This window comes from Diadema antillarum, unplaced genomic scaffold (assembly GCF_040938485.1).
Source record: "Diadema antillarum isolate AM-2024a unplaced genomic scaffold, OU_Dant_1.0 scf00000202, whole genome shotgun sequence".
NCBI lineage: Eukaryota > Metazoa > Echinodermata > Echinoidea > Diadematoida > Diadematidae > Diadema > Diadema antillarum.
In genome coordinates this window covers 201,869-224,536 of record NW_027271091.1, presented here as the reverse complement: position 1 = coordinate 224,536, position 22,668 = coordinate 201,869, and the positions used below count along the sequence as shown (strand labels likewise).

Below are 22,668 nucleotides of genomic sequence, written 5' to 3'. Positions count from 1 at the left end.
GAAATAGGGCACACGGACCCACCTCAAACTCTGCCTACTGTCTCGTAGCACCCTTCCCATCCTGCCTTCCTCCAAGAGACGGAGGCGGAGAAAGTCGTTCGTCGGCACAGAGGCATCCTTCATCGTCGGCAGAGTGAGGACCTGGTTCTTGAGGTCGTCGACAGATGCATCTTGGGATATTTCGATCTGCCCAAGCAAGGCACTCTGAGCATCGATGAGTGGGCGCTCCTGTTTATCTTGGGAATTTGCGTCTGCACTGCTGGTAAGACTGTACAGGATTTCTGGTTGCCATGGAAAGACAGAAAATACCGATTCTGCATTGGTCCCATTTCACTGACACTTCTAGATTACGCTGCAAGCCATATTTACAAAGAGTTTAAACACAACATTTCAAGGTTGATGACAGTGGATATCTTTCATGTACGGTTTGACAGTCAGTACCCTCTATCCATACAGACACTAAAGTGGGTGGCAGTGTACAGCAGGGCTGGCGGGGGGGGGGGGGGGGGGGGGGGGGGGGGGGGACTTGGGCCTCCCCACTTTTATTTTGCACCCTTCCCGTCAATAGGAATACATAGGGTGTCACCACTTTGGCCCTCCCATCCACTTTTTTTTTTTAATCCCAGAAGTGGCACTGGAAAAAATAGAATAAACCTTTGGGTACAGTAAGGCCTTTGTTTTTGTGCTGAAGACCATTTTGTTGTTGTTGCTGTTGCTTGTCAGCTGAAGGAACCCAGAATTAGTGGCACCAGAAGTTGTGCTGAAGGCCCTTTGCTTGTTAGCTCATGAAACTAAGAAGCATCCCACGCCCCACCCCCCCCCCCCCCACACCCTCCCCCACTTTTGAAAACATGGCACCGGTCATGTACCATGCAAAGCAGTTAGGCCTATTTGTTAGATCACAGTTTGTGGTAACTATTAGTAGGCATATCACACCATTTTTAAAACTTTTTTATTTTAACTTAAAACCGTTTGCAGAGGAAGGAGGGGCATAAAAGAAACACAAAACAGAAAAAAAAATTGAAATTCGTTTTTTCGTTCTCGAGTTATGCGAAAAATAAGACTCGAAAAAAGACCCTAAATTCAGCCATTTTGGGAAAATTGCATTTTTGGCACATTTTGACCCAGTATTTAAAAAAAAATCATAAATTCATAATTGCCCAAACACCGTCAAGTTGCTAGAAAGCTGGACATACCACAAAGAAAAGAAAAAATGAGCATTCAGAATTTTGTAATTTTCTTGTAATAAAGCATGGAAATACCTCAATTTGGTCATGAAATCACTGACGGGCCAGTCAAATTTGTTGAAAAATAAACTAAGTCCAGCTAACATGTGTAAAAGATAGGCATAGCGCTGCACAAGGTCAAACCCTGACTCGTGGTTCGCGGCCGTAGCGTAGCGTAGGCAGTTCTGCAAAAAAGAGTGGAAGGCGGAAAACAATAAGCTGTCCCAAATGCCATGAAAATAATTGAAAAATGAATCATATATCAAATGAAAGGAAAATACTTCAAAATTAATAATCTGATATCGAAATTTAGATATTCGAGCAAATTCGGGTAAAAAAGCACATCTTCTTGCCTTCCCGTCGCTTGCCGGCGCGAGTCGCTATCTTCGAAAATTTCGGGACTCGGTACCCGATGCCAAGGTATACAGCTTGGTGATTGGCAACCTCATTTCCAGATATATTACGTGTGGCACCCGGAAACGATGCAGAAAGCACACACAAACAGGTTACGAAATTGCGTGGCGCGGAGGTTGCCACCGAGATATCGCCGTTCGAGCTTCCCTGACCGTGTCGGTAAGCCGCGCTTTAAGCCTCTTTTTTTCGTATTTGTCATCAAAAACGGACACACATCAACACAGACACGCAAGAAACAGATATTTTTTTCTTAAATATGTATGTTTTTATTTCTCATCATTCAAAAATTTGACAAAACAATCATGATTTCTCACCCCAGTATCATCACTCACTTCACATGAAAATGGCCGAACACGCACGATCATTTTGAAACGGCTGATTTTTGGGTGCGCGCGAGTGACGTGCCTACTATTAGGTGGAGCTGTCAGTCTTACCAGACTGTCAAGTGGTTGAAGCATGTCAGGCCTAGGCCTGTGTCATTTGATAATAAGACTATAATAGGCCTACAATACTCTGACTCTGTTGGAAAATTCAGAGATTTGGTTATTACAGTGAATTTTGTTACTCTATTTCTAACGGAACGAGATCAGTCTACTTCTCGAACCTAAAAAGAAGGCCATCGTCACCACCGCCCTATAGACGAATGAAGTGAAGGGCAAGGTTAGAGCTGGTAGAGCTACAGTGTGTCACTCTCTTGTCATAACTAGAGTCGTTGTTCTGTTGAAGGTCTCTGCATCATGTTCCTGATTCTGGACAGACTACTGACTAATAACTGAGATTTTGTGGATGCGAAGGACTCACTTGTGAACTGCTCAGTGATCCATGACATGGCCCCGCCCATTTGAGAAGTGGCCGCCTCGCTCTTCTCCGGAGGTGGGTGGAGCCAGACGGAGAGGAGGAGGAACCCCTTGGGAGGGAGGCGCCCCGCTTCTAGCATGACGTGATCTCCATCTTGAAGATTGAGCTCAGACAGGGTTTGGTCCTGAGAAGGGAATGAGGGGTCATTGTACATGTATGAACTAAAGATCAGCCAATTTTACACACTAATCAAGTCCATTCTATCAATAACTTTACCAACTATCAATGCAATAGCATCACCCTCTGAAAAAGTACTAAAAGTTGAAGGTGAAGAGTGCATAAAGAGTTTTTTTTTTCCTTAACCCTAACTAGGCCGGGGGGCCTCCGAGGACCCCCTTGACGTCTCGCGCGATGTATCGCTATCGCAAAAAGCTGTGGCCGCGACATTTCATTCAATTTCATTCAATTTTTTTTTTCTCTTACATTTGCTAAGGACACTAAAAAGAATATTTACACAAAAAATGTGCCTGTTTGGAGCTTTAATTAGTGATTTATACCAAATTGTCTGATTTCATGCATCATTACATATGCATAAATTAGCATAATTTAGCGTAAATGATACATTTTTGAAAAAATTAACTTCATGGTACTTAAGATTACATCATAGGCAATGTGTGTGCCAATTTTCGTCGCAATCGCGCAGTCGATGACCGAGATCTGGAGGGGGGCCTGGGAGGCCCCCCCTGGCTCAATCATCTACCTAAATAGCCCGGCCTAGTTAGGGTTAAGAAATGAAAAGGGACTTCACAGATAAAACTAATCACACTACTCAAGCAAAAAAAAAGTATTCTAGAGAAAAACAGCACAAAAAGGCAATTTAACTTTCATAATTTGTTTTATGACCCCAAAACTAGTACGAGGAATTGCTCTTTCAGACAATTTAGACACATAAACAATACTGACTAGGTGAACCTTACACCTACTTTGAGTCCTTACGGAAATCAAGGTCAAGATACTTTTTGTTGGTTTTGATGCGCTGTCACATAAATTCTGTTCCATTTCTTATAACTCGTGTTGACATACCATGTCAGATATGACACCAGTAGCCTCCCCACACCAGTTGGTCTTCCTTAGGTGATACGCAGAGTCTTTGATACCAGCAATATGCAGCATTCTCTGAAGGCACTGCCAAACGTGAAGAAAGAGGAGTGTTACAGAGTGGTTGCATATTCACGAAAATGCATAATTAACTACTGCACACAATAGTAACCTACAGTATTTTACAAACCCTCCCCCCCCCCCACCCCCCTCCCTCAGCTACATCAGGGCTAGGGTTTAGGGTGAGTTTTGGGGTCAGGATTAATGATTAGCATTAGGGAAAGGGGAGGGGTCTGGGATAATTGCCCATGGGTATATTAGTTACCAAGGTACCTATGTAATTTTACCAGACTTATTTGGAGAGTATCAAAATTATATATTTTTGGAAAGCTTATTGTATAAGAAATTAGGAAAACAATGTTTCCTTTTGCCCCAATACCTATACGGCCGCCATATTTTTTTTTTCAAAATGGCTGCCATAAAACAGGTTTTCTGCAATACAGCTGTATATCTGCTTCAAAATAACCTTAAAAAAAAAAATGATTTTGACAGCAAAACCACCATTGCACCAAACATGAGTTCAATTGCTTAAAAATTGTGGAAGTTCACAATTTTGTCACTCCACGATCACGGTGACTCCACTCCACAAAATTTTCAAGAAAATTTACTGTTACCATAGTAATGCCTCGGCTGGTACAACTAGAATAATCACTGAAGGTGATTAATACCCCCGCCCCTCGTGTTGCTTTATAGTATGTGATGTCATGAGGGCAATGACGTTAATACCAAGTATGTGCACTTGTCGAATTGGAAACAGAATAATTTTAGTTTACTGAGCAATTACAGAGTTGACACTGAGTTCCACAAGGTTTGGGTAAAAAGTGTGGTTACCATGGCAATGCATTGTCAGATACAAACACAAGGGACATTTTGCATAACTATACTTAAAGGCCATCATACACACATTAAATTTGACCCTCATAGCTTGAATGGTTTATTTCAATACAAAAACCAGTGGTTACCATGGCAACACATTTTCCTTAAACTAACACATTGGTGTCTTGCAAAACTACACTTGAAGATCATGATACATACTAAATTTGACTTTAATTGCTTGAATGATGGAAAAGTTATTTGATCTGCAAGGTTTTGGTAAAATTGTGGTTACCATGGCAACGGTTTGTGTGACAAAACTGAAGAAGGAGTTTGAGATGCAAGATTTGCAACGGACCAGCCGACCGCTCGACCAACTGACCACACGCTGATTCCTAAACCCACTTATACACTTCCTGTATGCTAGGTATGAAAGGTATGAATTAAGCTGAGAATAAAAGGGTTGTAGAAACTGTCCTACCAAATGAAAGGACTTCACCGAGCTGGGAATAAAAGGGTTATAGAAACTGTCCTGCCATATGAAAGGGTCTGCACTGAGCTTATAATAAAAGGGTTATAGAAACTGTCCTGCCCAATGAAAGGAAATACTGTGAGCTGGGAGTAAAAGGGTTATAGAAAATGTCCTGCCAAATAAAAAGGTCTACACTAGGCTGGGAATAAAAGGGTTACAGAAACCGTCCTGCCAAATGAATAGGTCTGCACTGAGCAGAGAATAAAAGATTTATGGAAACTGTCTAGCCAAAGGAAAGGTTCCACACTGAGCTGGGAATGAAAGGATTTTATAAATTGTCCTGCATATGAAAGGACTTCACTGAGCTGGGAATAAAAGGGTTATAGAAACTGTACTACCAAATGAAAGGGTCTGCACTGAGCTGAGAATAAAAGGTTTACAGAAACTGTCTTGCATAGTGAAAGGGACAACACTTAGCTGAGAATGATTGGGTTATACAAACTGTCCTACCAAATGAAAGGGTCTGCACTAGGCTGGGCATAAAAGGTTTATAGAACCTGTCCTGCCAAATGAAAGGGACAACACTGAGCTGGGAATAAAAGGGTTATATAAAATGTCCTAAAAAATTAAAGGGTCTGCACTAGGCTGGGAATAAAAGGGATATAGAAGTTGTCCTGCCAAATAAAAGGGTCTGCACTGAGCTGGGAATAAAAGCGTTATAGAAACTTTCCAGCAAAATGAAAGGGTCTGCACTGAGTCAAGAATAAAAGGATTATAGAAATTGTCCTGCCAAATAAAAGGGTCTGCAGTAGGCTGTGCATTAAAGGGTTATAGAAATTGTCCTGCCAAATGAAAGGACTACACTAAGCTGGGAATAAAAGGGTTATAGAAACTGTCTTGCCAAATGAAAGGACTTCACCGAGCTGGGAATAAAAGGGTTATAGAAACTGTACTACCAAATGAAAGGGTCTGCACTAAGCTGAGAATAAAAGGGTTATAGAAACTGTCTTGGCAAATGAAAGGTTCTGCATTGAGTCGAGAATAAAAGGATTATAGAAATTGTCCTGCCAAATAAAAGGATCTGCAGTAGGCTGTGCATTAAAGGGTTATAGAAATTGTCCTGCCAAATGAAAGGGTCTGCACTAAGCTGAGAATAAAAGGGTTATAGAAACTGTCTTGGCAAATGAAAGGTTCTGCACTGAGCTGAGAATAAAAGGGTTATAGAAACTGTCCTGCACAGTAAGAGGGACAACACTCAGCTGAGAATGAAAGGGTTATAGAAACTGTCCTGCAAAATGAAAGTGTCTGCACTGAGTCGAGAATAAAAGGGTTATACAAACTGTCCTGCCAAATGAAAGAATCTGCACTAACTCGGGAATAATAGGGTTATACAAATTGTCCTGCAAAATGGAAGGGACTAAACCAAGCTGAGAATAAAAGGGTTATAGAAACTGTCATGCCAAATGAAAGAATCTGCACTGAGCTGGGAATAAAAGGGTTATAGAAACTTTCCTGCCAAATGAAAGGGTCTGCACTGAGTAGAGAATAAAAGGGTTATACAAACCGTCCTGCCAAATGAAATGGTCTACACTGAGCTAGGAATTATAGGGTTATAGAAATTGTCCTACCAAATGAAGTGGTCTACACTGTGCTGAGAATAAAAGGGTTATAGAAATTGTCCTGCAAAATGAGCTGAGAAGAGACGGGTTATACAAATTGTCCTGCAAAATGACAGGGACTACACTGACCTGAGAATAGAAGGGTTATAGATACTGTCCTGTCAAATGAAAGGGTCTGAATATATATTGGCAGCTACAGGGATTTCTTTTTTCCCATAATGATCATACTTTTCAGCAACGTGTTTACGATATCGTAATGAATGAGACATTATCAAAGTTTATCAGCCTGACAAATGAAAACTTAGCATATTGTAGTCCCACTGTACCTCATTTCCAGTTGTATTCTTATCCAGCATGACGTCCCAAGACTGTGGGTCCCCAAGCACATTGAATTTTAGAGTCAGTTCATTGGATTCCGGGGGCAGGCCTGTTTCTATGACGATGATGTTACCTCGCTTGATACCAGCATCTTCCAAGCTTTGGTTTTCATGTACTGTAAAAGGAAATCACAGAGTGCAGCATGATGCAAACATTTGTATACCAAGTAACAAATGGTTTGATATCTGTAAAACAGAATCAAAGTTTCTTAGTAATTATTTCAAAAATTACGATATTGAGAAAAACACAGCAACACACAAACAAGAGATACTCTTGTTCCCATTCTCAAAATACATGCCTCTTACACACGCTCAGAAAGGTTATCAAACAAAAGTAGTAAGTTAGCACTGTGCTTATGAACAATGTACAAAACAGATGAACTGGATTGAGAAAGCAGCAGATTAAAAGAGCAAAGTGACGTGGCAGTGTTCATTGTGTGATTTCACCAACATTGTAAGTATTAAATAAACTTTCTACTACTGTATTTGTACACTGTACAAAGTGTACAATGTACAATTAAATGACAAAAACTATATACTAATTATAATTACGGAGTGATCCATTACTTTTGACTCTGCACTAATAGGGGTTGCAGTATTCTTCATGACAAATTATATTATTTTCATCTAAACTTACAAGGAGGCAGGAGGCCAAGAGCATTGTCACTGATGCGGAGTCGGCACCCATCTTTGGGCCTGTGGTTGCCATAGAGATGGAACTTGATGATGATGGCCTGTTTCAGCTCAGCAATCGTCTGCAAAAGTATGTTGACAAAACTGTGACAAAAATTGGCAGTTTACGTGAGATTTGGGTTTAAGACGGAGCTTGGTAAATATACCGCACACAAAACAACACGCGCATTCTTTGATCTCTAAACTCTTTGTGGCAGCTCTGCATCAATTCTGGCTCCTTGAGACCTCACCTTTGCTTTGCTGAAGTCGATGACAGTGGTCGGCCAGTCGCCCTCATTGTTGGGATCTACACATCTGTTTTCGGCGGTCAAACGAAGGCTGCCTGCCTGCTTGTCTGCCTCCTGGCATGCCAGAGACTCCTCTCCCAACTTCCTATTGTCATAGAATACAGAAAAATGTGAGGATCTTAATTCATACTTCATATCAGATATTATCCCTATGATATAGTTTTTGTTGGAGATAGGGATTCTGGTTTGAACTTTTTGTGAAATAATCACGAACCAAGTTTATGAAATGTTAAAGAGCACACAGTTCTAAGAGGATTTATACATTGAAATGAAAATCAGTTTTTGAAAAGGCTGAGATATCCAAAAGCAAAGTAATGCAAAGCAGTCCTAATAAAAGGTGGGTCGCACTAAGGAATTCTTTGTTTTTGGATAACTCAGGTAGTTGCCCTTAAATCTGATTTTCATCAAATAAACTTTTAATTCCTGTTAAAATTGTATGCTCTACAAACTTTCATATGAATGGTTTCTAATTTTTCCCACAAAATTAAAACCTAAATGCCCATCTCAACTACAAGTATACCGTTCCTTTGCTAGGCACACTTTATAAAGACGGTATTTCCTAACAACTTCTTTATATGACAATTTTGGACATCACTCATGTGTAATAGTACTACGGTTCAAAACAGTGACCACTGATTGTAAAAGACAACTGAGATTTTAGGATGATGTAATCCCTATTTAGTAGTAGTTGGATTGCAGGATGATTATGCCTACTGTAGCAGTGACAGGGTTTGCTAAACAACAAAGCATAAGTATGCTCACCTTACCAGGCCACGAGATCATCTGTATATAAAACTATCTGAGAATGACCCTTAATATTGGGTTTCACAGCTTGAACTGAAGGTGCAAACACAAAAACATGCTTATCATTATGTACAAATTTCAGTACTGTTTCTCTGCAACTTTCTACCTCTCTATCTTTTTCTGCCACAGTGCTGTGGTCTCTTCAAGGCCTTTGAATGATTCTGATGGATTGACACAAAATTCACCTTGTCAATGTCTCAGAGGGAGAATGCATTTAACATCAGGTTGGGAGCATTTTTAAGAACTAGTCAGATCATCACTTCTCAATCTTGTCTGATAACAAGTACCCTAGGCACTCATAGGTGTATCATCTTAGCCCATTCAAAACAAGTTCCAAGTATACTCGGGCAGGTGTCTATGAGAAAAGCATGCTGCAGCAAATTAAGCCTGTCCTCAGCATCCACAGTGTTTTCACGACCCATTCAGAAAAAACTAGATATATCGCTACGGCGACTGATATGCCTCCGCCATAATGCATGGTTCTCCTAATAGGTCTGTAGTACAATGTCTTGACAATGTGTGATGACAGTTTCACACAATTGGCAAAATATTAAAATGACAGGTTTGACACAAATGTGCTGAATGTTCACTTTCCTAGAACAAGGTTCAATTGGATGAATGATTAAAATGTCAGAGTGCATGTATTTGGGGAACTGATGATTTTTACTTGACTTTTGACCCTTTTATAAGTTTATGCATTGAGTAATTTTCAAGGTAATGAGAAAAAGTATAATTTCAGCATCAAATGGGAAAATAGCATTATCTAAACCTGGCCTTTGACCTTTGACCTCACAGTTCCAAAGAGAATCACTGTTAGGTTGAACATGCATAAATATGTAAGTTTCATGATGATACCTTGAGTTACTTTTGAGATATGGAGGAAAAAGTGCAATTCAGTACTTTCACTTGACCTTTGACCTTTTGGCAAGAAACTTCCCACAAAATATATATTGGGTAATACATGTATACATCAAGTAAAAAAACAAACAAACAAACCTTCAGGCATTGCATAAATATAAGGAAAGTAGTGATATTTTGAACAGTTGACCTTGACCTTTGACCCCCTGACCTTTGAACCATGACCCCCAACTTCCCTAGATAATCACTGCCGATTGGAACAAGCATATATACTAAGTTCCATGAAGATACCTTGAACCGTTTGCGAGATATGGAGAAAAACATGAATTTTCAACCTTTTTTGTCACAAAATAACCTGTGACCTTTGACCTTTGACCCCGTGACCCTAAAATCCAAACAAAGTATTATCCCCCCAGGATATACCCTCATACTAAGTTTGATGTAAAACCACCACACGATTCTTGAGATATCGACAAAAACAAAACGGGACGGACGTACGTACGTACGGACGGACGGACGACCTTACGGTGATATACTTGTGTGTCTACCCCTTTGTTCTCCCTTTTGTTAAAATAGACACACAAGCAAAAATTTTAGCCACACAAGCCTGACGGAATAAAGGCCATCTATTGTGCACTATTGTTCTCCTAGCCACACAAGCATACTCTCGTTAGCACGTACATACGGACGGACGGACGGACGGACGGACGGACGACCCGAAAACATAATGTCTCCGGCCACTTCATTGGCGGAGGCATAAAAAAAAATAAAATAAAAGAATGCTGTAATATTCAGACTTTCATTCTAACCTATTCCTTCCGCAAGTCTTTTAGTGTCTTAATGACCCCAAACAAGATTCTTTTTTACTCGTCGACAGAGAATGGACAGATTGGTAATCCACCTGAGCGAAAGCAGTCAAGCGGTACATGTATCCCCTTTCCATGGTCAACTACATGTGCCAGTGGACAATGAAAATATCGATCGAGTGCAAGGTATGAATAGAGCATGCGCTGATGAGCTCACAGACTCTTTTGTTCTACATAAAACGGAGCACTTGAATGGGATGACTGGGATCAGCAAACACAAAAATCTACTCGAACTCAGCTTCGATCGCTATGTACATGTTCACACGAGTTTTATAGCAAAGCAGGCACAAACTTAATTTTAAACTAGAAATGTCGCTATGGCGACTGGTATGCCTCCGCCATAATGCATGATTCTCCTAATAGGTCTATAGTACATGTGGACAATGTGTGATTACATTTTCACAAAATTGGCAAAATATTAAAATGACATGTTTGTCACAAATGTATTGAATGTTTACCTTCCTTGACCTATGTTCAATTGGATGAATAGGAGAGCATGTATTTGGGGATTTAAGAACTTTAACTTGACTTTGACGATTTCATAAGTTTATGCACTGAGTAATTTTCAAGGTATGGAGAAAAAGTGCAATTTCTGTATTGAACAGTAAATTGTTATCATTTTCATCTGGCCTTTGATTTATAAGAGAAGCACTGTCAGGCAGAACATACATAAATTCAGCATGTGCTAAGTTTTCAAGATAACTTGAGCCACTTCCGAGATATGGAGAAAAAAGTAAGTTCAGCACTTTCACTTGATCTTTGACCTTTTGACCTTTGACCTTCTTGGCAAAAAAAAAAATCCCAGAGAATCTCTATTGGGTTAGACAGGCATACATCAAGTTTAAAAAAAAATATATCCTGCTGGCATTGCATAAATATAAGGAAAATAGTAAGATTTTGAAGTATTGCCCTTGACCTTTGACCCCTGACCTTTGACCCCATGAACCCTAAATTCCCTAGATAACCACTGCCAGTCAGTAGATGCATATACACTATGTTCCATGAAGATACCTTGAACAATTTCCAAGATACAGAGAAAAAAGTGAAATTTTAACATTTTACTTGACCTTTTGACCTTTGACCTTTTGACCTCATGACCCCAAACTTTCACCAGAGAATCTTAATTGGGTAGTACATGTATACACTAAGTTTCAAGAAAATATCTTCAGGCATTGCATAGATATGAGGGAAATAGTAAAATTTTAAGCATTTGACCTTGACCTTTTGACCTTTGACCTTGAGCATGTGCACCCAAAAGTTGATAGGCACAACTTCACCCCCTAATACACATACATGCCAAGTTTCATTAGGATACCTCAAAAGGTTTTGGTAGTTACCCTGTCCACAAAATTCATTACGGACGGACGGAAGGACGGACGGACGGAAGGACGGACGGACGGACAACCCGAAAACATAATGCCTCCGGCACCACTTCGTGGCGGAGGCATAAAAAGGGAAATAATGCTGTGACATACACATTTTTCATAAAGAAAGAAAACATATGGTGATAGAATGAACTCTCATCTTTTTATCAAACCCATTTTTCTGGGCATTACAACAAAAAGGAACATGAATTTGGGCCACGAGAGTAGGCACTCTTATCTTCATCTTGAGAACCTGGTAAACCCATTCCCGTATATCAGTTGCTCCCATAGGAACCTGGTGTACCAGGTTCCTGTAAGGAACGGGTTGATGCAGTTACATACAGTGTAAGAGGGTGTACCTTCCTCCAAGAACATACACAGAGTATTCACTAGAAGAGAAAGTTGTGCAGTCATTTTCACTAGAAAGCCAGCTTGCCAGGCCTTCAACATTCCAGATCACACCTACCCTCCTTTCCTTCCTGACTCGGCTACCACTCTGTCACCGTCCACAAAATTCATCTGGGTCATCGTCCTCCCACCGTTCTCCTCTGTCAGGACTACGGGACCATCGGCCCTGACCCGGCTCAGGATCAGGTTGCCGGGGGCGATGTCGACCATCTCGGACACCATGCAGCGAAATTCAGAGATCTTGGTGTCCTTGGCGACGCCCAACGACAGTTCGCTGACGCCCCGGTCATCCAAGGAGTGATTCCTAGAGGAAGTGGAGGAGGGAGCCGTCAGCACGATGAGGATCGGCTCACAGTGGGCTCCAGTCAGGGGCTTTTTTCCATCAACCTGAAGATGTCAAACATGGTAATAAGCATCACTCAACATGTGTAGTGCAACCATGTGTCACGACAGGGCCAGTCATTTTATCTATGAATCCCCGCCCCATCTATCACTCAGCCCACTGTTCATTCATCCTGTCATCTTAACCATTTATTCATTCACTCATTCATTTATTCAGCCAGTCAGTTATCCATTCATTCATTCATTCATTCATTCATTCATTCATTCATTCATTCATTCATTCATTCATTCATTCATTCATTCATTCATTCATTCATTCATTCATTCATTCATTCATTCATTCATTCATTCATTCATTCATTCATTCATTCATTCATTCATTCATTCATTCATTCAAGGGGTAATTAATAACAGCATTTTTCACACCAAAAGGCTAATCTGTAAAGTTTGCAACAGAAAGCAGTTAAAACAATTACAGTAATGATTACAATTTGTACATTGTCTTGAAATAAGCCCTGCACATTACTTCCATTTTCATTTTTTTTTCTACTACCCCCCTGTAACAGTTTTCCCTCAGATTTCTTGACAACGACTCAAAGTGGACCAGGTGGACAAAAACATATCAAACCAAGTCAAGACTTTACATTTACACACAAAAACATTAAGCAGCTTATGTATGTCTAAAGCACACACATTTTCTTGTCCTAACATTACACAAAACTTAAGTACTCAGAAATCCTGTTTTATGTTAATTTCACTTTTTCTTTGCAGCATTACTCTCAGAAATTCATTTTGTGCTAAACTAGGAATGTGTTGTCATGTAGAATGACCTATTTAAAGCAAAAGAGTATTCATGCATCCTGGCCTAAGACTACAAAACAAACAGATCTAATGTACTGATTGATTTATTTGGTTTTGATCAATTCTGGACTATTTTGCCCTACATATACTTGAATAAACATGTCTGTCAATGATTCCCAATCAAGACAACTCAACAGATGAATTCATCGATTTGAATATGTTAGTATTCTTATTCATAAAGTCTTGGATTGAGTCTACCTTCTGTTTTGTTTTCTTTTTTCCTTCTTTACCAATTTTCAGGGGTTCTCCCTAAATGACATTACCTCCTTTCCATCCCACAAGAAGAGAATTCTGCCATCAGTAACATTCTGTTCTTGAAGTGTTTTCTTTGGGTCATCTGAGGAACAAAATAAAAACAAGGCACTGTCATCACACATGTGTAAAAGTCACCAACTGTTATTTCACCAAAATACCATTTAAGAAAGAAAAACATGAGAGACATTTCAATATAGTCCTGTTATTAGAAATCAATAATCAAATTGACTGGGTCACCAACAAACTTGGTGATTTGTATCAGCCTTCAGCTCTAAACTTATTACATACTGGATGGTATAATGAAGAGCAATTAGTTTGTACCTCATAGTGATGGACAGGTTTGACAGCCATTATGTGATACATTGATCATTCATTCTCACTTTCTTTTCATAGAATTTCATCATATTTCATCATATTTGCCCACTTAACATAAAACTTCATATCTGAGTTACTGAAATAACTCCCATCATAAGACATGTTATGGCACTGAAAATCTAAACTGTAGCTAACAAGTACATTGTACACTGTGAATGAATCATTTTTGTTGCATCTGTTTTGCTTATTTGTCATCATCTTTAGTGAGATTAAAGCAGTATCAACATGATATCAGCTGGCCCTCACATCAAATGATTCCGCACAAATTAAAGGCAAGTACAATGCATTCATAATGAAGACACTAAACAGTGATTGTTTCAATTCTCAGAATCTATACAAGCTCTTTATCAGTTGGTAATTGAAACATTTGGCTGCTGGTGTTTATAACTTAGCTCAAACACTCACTACACTGCATGAGCATTATGGCATCACTCAAAGTCATCTTATAAATCCATACACAAATCTCTATGGGATTTCATATGGTAGCAAAGTGAGAAATATCGAGCTGAAAAGTTCTAAAGTTGCATGCATGCCTAAGTTGATAAAGGAATGGATTCAGGATAGTTATTGATAATTTCTTTTTTGCCCTATCTCATGACTGGATGTAAATGCTGCATCCATTTGCTTTCCATTTGCAATGAATACAATCCCTCATACTACGTCAGGTGACAGATGGGACCTACGTATGGGACTATCTCAAAATTTCTTCTTCCCCATTACGATCCCCACTCCACTCTGTGCATGAGCATCACCTGTGACACAATCATAGAGGTGGATCCCTGCTGGTAATTCTTTGGCAATGTGAAGGCAATTGTGGCACTTGTCTGGAGATTCAGGCACCTGTAGAAGGGCATCATTGTTGAGAGGGGGCAAGAGATGAAATGGGCTAATATGTATATGCATGAACAGAATGACAGAAGTTAATACTATTAAGGCAGACGGAAAACAGAGAATTACAGATAAATTGATGAATGGATAGATACAATGGAGATAGATAACTCCATAAATAAACAGACAGACAGACAGAGACAGGAAGAAAAAAAGGGTAATGGTATAGATATGCATTTAGGCAAAGACACCTTTTGCATAAAATTAAAACTATATATTAGGGAAGCAATAAACCATTTACATCAAATCATATTAGAGACATTTAAATGGAATTATGACAATATTTTCATATGCCTGTTTCCAGATCTTCTGAAAATTGGTAGCTATTGTAAAACTTTTGACATGTTTTCAACCAATGAAAATGAGATAGCAACACAGCGAATGTATGCCTCAGAATATTTCAAGGACCATCGACAGAGTCTGTTCAATGTCAAACACAAAAGCTTTTGTCATCACTGTTTTAGAGATAAATATTTTATCTTTGGTCAAGATGACTATGATGGGGTGTGCAGCATACGTAAACACAGCCTGCTTGTGTGTGTGTTTGTGTATGCCAGTGCAATGTAATAATCTTCTACTCGGCAAGTTAGTGCTGCACACATACATAGGTGCATTACAATGAAATCATTTTGCCACTCAATGCATTAAATTAAAGAAAGCAAAGGATTAAAAATCACACTGGAGAAATGCCATACTTGTTCGAGTATAAGCTCCATCAAATGCGTGATGCTTTTCCTGCGATCTAAGACCAACTTGAGTAGTTCCTCTGTTGCAGAAGGTTTCTTGTGCAGACATCCTCTAGCCAGTGTGTAGTCAGCCTCTAGTAGAATGGTAACCTCCACCTGATTCACCAGCTTCTCATACTCCGCCCTGAAAGATGATTTAGATGTTTTTCCTGCTGTATTTTAGTTTTATTGATAATTGCAGACTTACACTTATAACTTTGCAAAGCATCAATATGCAATGAAACTACTTTAAATATAAAAAAAAACAAGGTTACATGAATCTGATGAATTATCAATGTGCACTAATTTGACTTCAGTATTCTAAAATCTATCATTACACAAATACAGACAGGGTTACATAACATAGGATATGGCAATTATGCTTCATTTATTTTTATGTGTGTGTTGTACAAACCACTTGTACAATGTGTATTTCTCCAGTGCATCTGTACATGTTTATCTCTGTTTTGTTGTTGGCTGTTAGGGTCTTCAAATTTTATTCACTCATATTTAAATCTGATTCATTCTAATCTATGATTACAAACTGCTAGGAACTTTTCATTTGGCCTTCAAAAATAATAGGATAGCAGAAGCTTGACGAATCTGCTTGATGGAACATTGTACAGAACATGCTGGTAAACGAGTGCAAAGTATAAACTGAATGATGTCATGGAAAAGATTAGTAACACTCAAACCTCTTCTTCTCCATTTCTTGATTTGCTGCTTCAACCTCATCTTTTAGCCAGGCAGGCATCTTGTAATCTGGAGTGCAGTTGGCTGAAAATATGTATGTGTACAGATGGCTCCTTTGTCACATAAAATATATTACAATAATCATAATACACACTTTACAGTAATACATACAAAATTTGATATTATGAGAGGTACACCTGACTTTGCAATAATAAGAAATAATTTTTAAAAAGCAACTCACATGGGTGAGAGTAATGATACTAATAAAATTATAGAAGATGTAAAAAAAAGAATATACCATCTTACAAACTTATGAAATTACAAATGACCTAGTGACAGTTTTTCAGCACTTCTACACTCACAGTACAAGAGCTGGTGCACCATAGTCATGTTATTCATAAATTACTTTCTTTCCTTGCTTTTTCTACCTCTTTTACTCCCTGCTAATTGCATCATGATGTATTAAAACATGCAACTCAATGATGCTCCCTTGTATTGGCAGGGAAGACTTGCTAGTAATTGTATAATTCTATATTTTTCCCCCTTTTCCAGTCACGTCGTCAGGACAACAGTCTTTTTATTCAGATTCCCTGAAGGTATCATGATACAATTCCATTGCTGTTGTGAATGCTTAAAACCAAATGAAATTATAATAATCATACTTATTATTATCTCAACCACTAAATTTTCTATGACAAACGAGTTAATTTTCAGCCAGGGGGATCACTGTCATTCCATGCATTAACTTCTACATGAGCATTAAACATTTGTGTGTGGTTTTCAACACAAAATTGAAACAGGGCTCTAAATTTAACCCGTTCTATGTGGGAACCTGGTGGATTTTAGACTCGCGGAACAGGTTAATACACTGTCCAATGGATTATCTGTGCATGCTATGTCGATGCCTCACACTATCTTGGAATTTCTATCACTTCATCCATTTCATCTGTGCAGGAACATCAACCCGTTGAGGACGGTTTGATTTTGCTACAACACTCATTTCCCATAGATGCCTGCCCGAGTAAATTCGGGACTTGTCCTCAACGGGTTAAAGAAATACTTGAAAGACAAAACAATGCAATGTCTCAAGCCTCTTCAAGAATGTTAATACCTGCTGGAGGTCTTGGTAAAGCCTTGCGCCTGTACAACAGCATGTAGGCACTTTCCCTTCCCTGGAACTGCATAGCGAGGGCGCTCTCTCTGATTGGCTTCACAGTGGAGTCATTAAAATCAAACCAGCAGTGACCTGGCCTCGGTACAGAAGCGGTAGCCCTGAAAACAAATATTCATGAGAGCACTCTTGGCAACGGTGATATGAATATTTATAAATACCTCTTAATATTCCCCATCACACCTGAACAAAACAAAACAAAAAAACAAAAAAAAACAAACCTGATCTGTAATTATTGGACACTAGTTTGAAGTTACGTTCAGGTGATATCTAGTAGTATGTAGTTCACTTTGTACGCCACAATTTTATTGACACTTTCAGATGATTGAGTAATCCACCTCCCTGCAAACTTATGCATTATAACAAACACAACAATCATTTCAACCAATCAAAAAAGACCTCATGACGTATTTTCTGATAGTGTCATCAATTCACTTTTCTAAGAAAAGAAGTGAACTAACTAAACATCTTGACTATGTGCTGTGGCTCAGTGAATATTAAAGACAATGGATTGTCAAGCAAGAGGCCCCTAGTATGAGTCCCCTGGCAGCATCATTTGTGCCCCTACGCCAGATACTTTATGCTCATTGCATAAACCTTCGAAGGGGACTCCAAGTCATAAGTAAAATGGTTGCTTGCTTACATGCATTCTTTGCTTCCTTTAAAGGTCCTTTTACCTTTAGGAGCAAAGATTTTAAAATGTTAAAGATATCACTTTTGATGTATACACTCTATGTGTAGGTTAGTTGTATCACAAAACATCCGACCATATAAAATTTTTGCAATGAAGCCTAAAATATATGGAGATATCGCTATTTTTCTCATTAAACCATAACTGTAGATGGTTTAGTCTGGAAATACTTTTATTATAACTTTTGTTCATATTTTGTATATTCAACAATACTTAAGATCAATTATACTGGTTCAAATTTTCACATTATTGGTTGTTTCTATCCCTAACTCACATTTTAGAACTAGTTTGAAGCACTAATGCTGGGTCTTTGTTTCATCTGCAAATAGTAAATTGTGCTTTAATAGTGGCTGCATATTTTAACTAGAAATGTCGCTGTGGCGACTGATATGCCTCCGCCATAATGCATGGCTCTCCTAGGGAAATAGTGAAATTTTGAGGAGTAGACCTTGACCTTTGACCCATGGCCCCTAAATTCCCTCAATAATCCCTGCTAGTCTGTACATATATATGTACCAAGTTCCATGAAGATACCTTGAACCATTCGTGAGATATGGAGAAAAAAAGTGAAATTTTAATGCTTTCACCTGACCTTTGAAATTGACCTATTGACCTTTGACTTCATGACCTGAAACTTTCTCTGGAGAATCTTTATTTAGTAGTACATGTTTACACTAAGTTTCAAAAAATACCTTCAAGAATTGCATAGATATGGTGAAAATAGTAAAATGTTGAGCATTTGACCTTGAACTTTTGACCGTTTGTCTATTTCATTCAAAAACTAATTAATTAAGTGCCCCATCAAATATCATATATGGACCAAGTTTGGTGAAATTTGCTCATCCACTCTTGAATTATTGCATTAACAGATATATCTTTAGGATTTGACCTTGACTTTTGACCTTTGACCTCTGGCCTATTTCGCTAAAAAACTATTCAAGTAATTGCCCCATCATATGTCATCTCTGGACAAAGTTTGGTAAACTTCGCTTCATCCAGCCTTGAGTTATCGCGTAAACGGATACAATTTCATGATTTGACCTTGACCTTTGATCTTTGACCTCAGCTGATTTCATCCAAAATCTAATCAAGTAATTGCCCTATCATACTTTACACCTGGACCAAGTTTGGTAAAATTCCAATCAATATTACTCAAGTTATCGCATTAACAAATTTTGACGGACGTACGGACGTACGTATGGACGGAATACACGAAAACATAATGCCTCCGGCATTATACAGAGGTTCTGAGAATAAAGGGATTAATTAAAGGGAACTATCATATCAAATGGCCTACAAAATAGTGGTGAATGAAAGGGTTATTGGAAATTTTCTGGAAAATGGAAGGGTGCACAGAGGTTCTAAGAATAAAAGGATTAATGAAAGGGAACTATCATATCAAAATGTACTACCATATCAAATGGCCTACAAAATAGCTGGGAATGAAAGGATTATTGACACTTTTCTGTAAAATGAAAGGGTATACAGAGGTTCTAAGAATAAAGGGGTTAATTAAGGGGTACTGTCATATCAAAGGGTGAACAAAATAGCTGGGACTGAAAGGGTTATTAGAAATTGTCTGGAAAATGGAAGGGTGCACAGAGATTCCGAGAATAAAGGGGTTAACGAGATGTACTGCCACATCAAAGGGCTTACAAAATAGCTGGAATTGAAAGAATTATTGAAACTGTTTTGCAAAATGAAAGGGTGCACAGAAGTTCTGATAATAAAGGGGTTAATTAAAGGGAGCTGTCATATCAAAGGGCCTACAAAATAGCTGGGAATGAAAGGTTTCTTGGAAATTTTCTGGAAAATTGAAGGGTGCACAGAGGTTCCGAGAATAAAGGGGTTAACATATGTAATGCCACATCAAAGGGCCTACAAAATAGCTGGCATTGGAAGGGTTATTGAAACTCTTATGCAAAATGAAAGGGTACACAGACGTTCAGAGAATACTAGAAATGTTGCTATTGGCAACTGGTATGCCTCTGCCATAATGCATGATACTCCTAATAGGTCTATAGTATATGTGGACAATGTGTTACTACATTTTCACAAAATTGGCAAAATATTAAAATGACAAGTTTGTCACAAATGTGTTGAATGTTCATATTCCTTGACCTAGGTTGAATTGGATGAATAGGAGAGCATGTATTTGGGGGTTTAAGGACTTTAACTTTACTTTGACCAATTCATAAGTTTATGCATTGAGTGATCTTCAAGGTATGGAGAAAAAGTGCAATTTCTGTATTGAAAAGTACATTGTTACCATTTTTATCTGGCCTTTGACCCTAACATTCATAGGATAATCACCAGAGACTCCAACTCTCCCGTTTTCGACGGGAGATCTCCCGCCGAAAACCCATTTTTGCAAAATCTCCCGTTCTCCCGCTTGTGATTTAATTTCTCCCGCCCTGGCTCTGTGTCTCCCGTTCGAAAGGATTTCTTACTTATTGCTATTGTATGTTGAAAAGATAAGCGTTAGATAGCACCAGAGAGCATCTAGAACCCTAGGAACTTGGCACTTCGCACACATCAACTTGGAGTCTCCCGTTTGCTAGGGGTTTCAGGCAGGAGAATCTCCAGACCAGAAGGTGATTTGGGTTGGAGTCTCTGAATCACTGTCATGCAGAACATGCATAAATATGTAGTACGTTTCAAGATAACTTGAGCCACTTCCGAGATATGGAGGAAAAAGTTAGTTCAGCACTTTCCCTTGATCTTTGACCTTTTGACCTTTGAGGCAAAAAAAAAAAGAAAGTTTCCAGAGAATCTCTATTAGGTTATACAGTTCATGCATACACCATATGTAAAAAAAAAATATATATATATATAATCCTGCTGGCATTGCATACAACAATATGAGGGAAATAGTAAAATTTTGAAGTGTTGCCCTTGACCGTTGACCCCTGACCTTTGACCCCATGAACCCTAAATTCTATAGATAATCACTGCCAGTCAGTACATGTATATATACTATGTTCCATGAAGATACCTCGAACAATTTCCAAGGTACAGAGAAAAAAGTGAAGTTTTAATATTTAACTTTACCCTTTGACCTTTGACCTCATGACCCCAAACTTTCACCAGAGAATCTTGATTGGGTAATACATGTATACACTAAGTTTCAAGAAAATATCTTCAAGCATTGCACAGGTATCGTGGAAATAGTGAAATTTTACGTATTTGACCTTGACTTTTTGACCTTTGACCTTGAGCATGTGCACCCAAAAGTTGATAGGCACAACTTCACCCCCTAATACACATACATGTACATGCCAAGTTTCATTAGGGTACCTCAAAAGGTTTTTTAGTTACACTGTCCACAAAATAAATTCGGACGGACAGACGGACGGACAGACGGACAGACAGACGGACAACCCGAAAACATAATGCCTCCAGCACCACTTCGTGGCGGAGGCATAAAAACAAGTCAATTCAAATTAATTTCTTTATATCACAAAATAGGAATCGTCAAAGGCAAAAGCAGACCATTTTATTCACCTCGCTATTGCTTGCTCTTTGTTGCTTTGATCCTGCATGTCTCTGTCCTTCACTTTGCTAACCTCGGTCCCAGTATCTCCATCACAGATTGGGTCACGTTTCTGTTCCTCACAGGAGACTGGTGATGAGGGTTGCCGTGGAGATGGGTTGGATGCCTTCCCTTTCATGGGATCCACAAGGTGGACTACTGTGCCCGCCACATTCAATTCAAAGATATCATTGTGTTTCTTCAGGAACTGGGCATTGTTTCATGATCAAATACAGAAAGAAAAAAATAAGCAGGACAGCAAATGGTCAATTTGACTGAACATAACAAATAAATGGATGGATGAATGTAAACCAGCCCATTTGCATTTTCTGTTGTTCTTCATGTAGTTTCTGCACACAACATTTGGCTAATCATGTACAATTGTATTGAATATCAGATAAGAGTAAGAACGGAAACTTCATCTAGAAGTATCAATTGATATAGGGGTATGATACAAAAGCAAATTTGTGGATGCCCTCCTCCCCCCCCCCTTTTTTTTTTTTTTTTTTGAAGGGGGGGGGGAGGGGTGGAAATGTGTCATTTCTTTGGTTGCTATGACTTCAAGCATAATCTTGCCTGAAGGCACATACATCAATTCAGGCGTGATGCAATTTAAAAAGGATAACATCCAGTCAACTTTTTGCCAGTATATAATGTATCAATACACTGAACATTTTACTCAATATAACAAATGTTTTAATAGCAAAGGGAAGTCACACGAGTTTATTACTCAAACTACTAAAGTCCCAGTTGATATCAGCACTACTTTCTGTATTGTAAATGGATGTGACAAACCTTGGAAAACTTTGTGAACAGTATAACATTCTAAACTTAAGAAGTTTTTTGAGCATTTCTAAGAATAATGACTGAAGTATACTGCACTCTTACCTTGATGAAAGTGCCATACTGTCTCTTGAAGCGTTTGTTCCAGGACACTCCAGTTTCTTCATTCAACACCTGCGGATATCACCAGAGAAC

General features: G+C 38.8%; 1 protein-coding gene across 1 annotated transcript in view; it reads right to left on the bottom strand.

Annotated features, from left to right (window-relative positions):
• The window catches only part of LOC139723923 (ubiquitin carboxyl-terminal hydrolase 40-like), a 39,606-nt gene that overhangs the window by 5,985 nt on the left and 10,953 nt on the right, over positions 1-22,668 (bottom strand). The window contains exons 10-23 of the mRNA XM_071635126.1: positions 22,579-22,647; positions 21,663-21,898; positions 17,408-17,568; positions 16,299-16,380; positions 15,574-15,748; positions 14,743-14,830; positions 13,624-13,697; positions 12,216-12,544; positions 7,801-7,942; positions 7,515-7,632; positions 6,827-6,993; positions 3,522-3,623; positions 2,442-2,622; positions 23-281 (exon numbers count right to left, since the gene is read on the bottom strand). Coding sequence (XP_071491227.1) covers positions 23-281; positions 2,442-2,622; positions 3,522-3,623; positions 6,827-6,993; positions 7,515-7,632; positions 7,801-7,942; positions 12,216-12,544; positions 13,624-13,697; positions 14,743-14,830; positions 15,574-15,748; positions 16,299-16,380; positions 17,408-17,568; positions 21,663-21,898; positions 22,579-22,647 — 2,183 coding nt within the window. The remainder of the gene's footprint in view (positions 1-22; positions 282-2,441; positions 2,623-3,521; positions 3,624-6,826; positions 6,994-7,514; positions 7,633-7,800; positions 7,943-12,215; positions 12,545-13,623; positions 13,698-14,742; positions 14,831-15,573; positions 15,749-16,298; positions 16,381-17,407; positions 17,569-21,662; positions 21,899-22,578; positions 22,648-22,668) is intronic.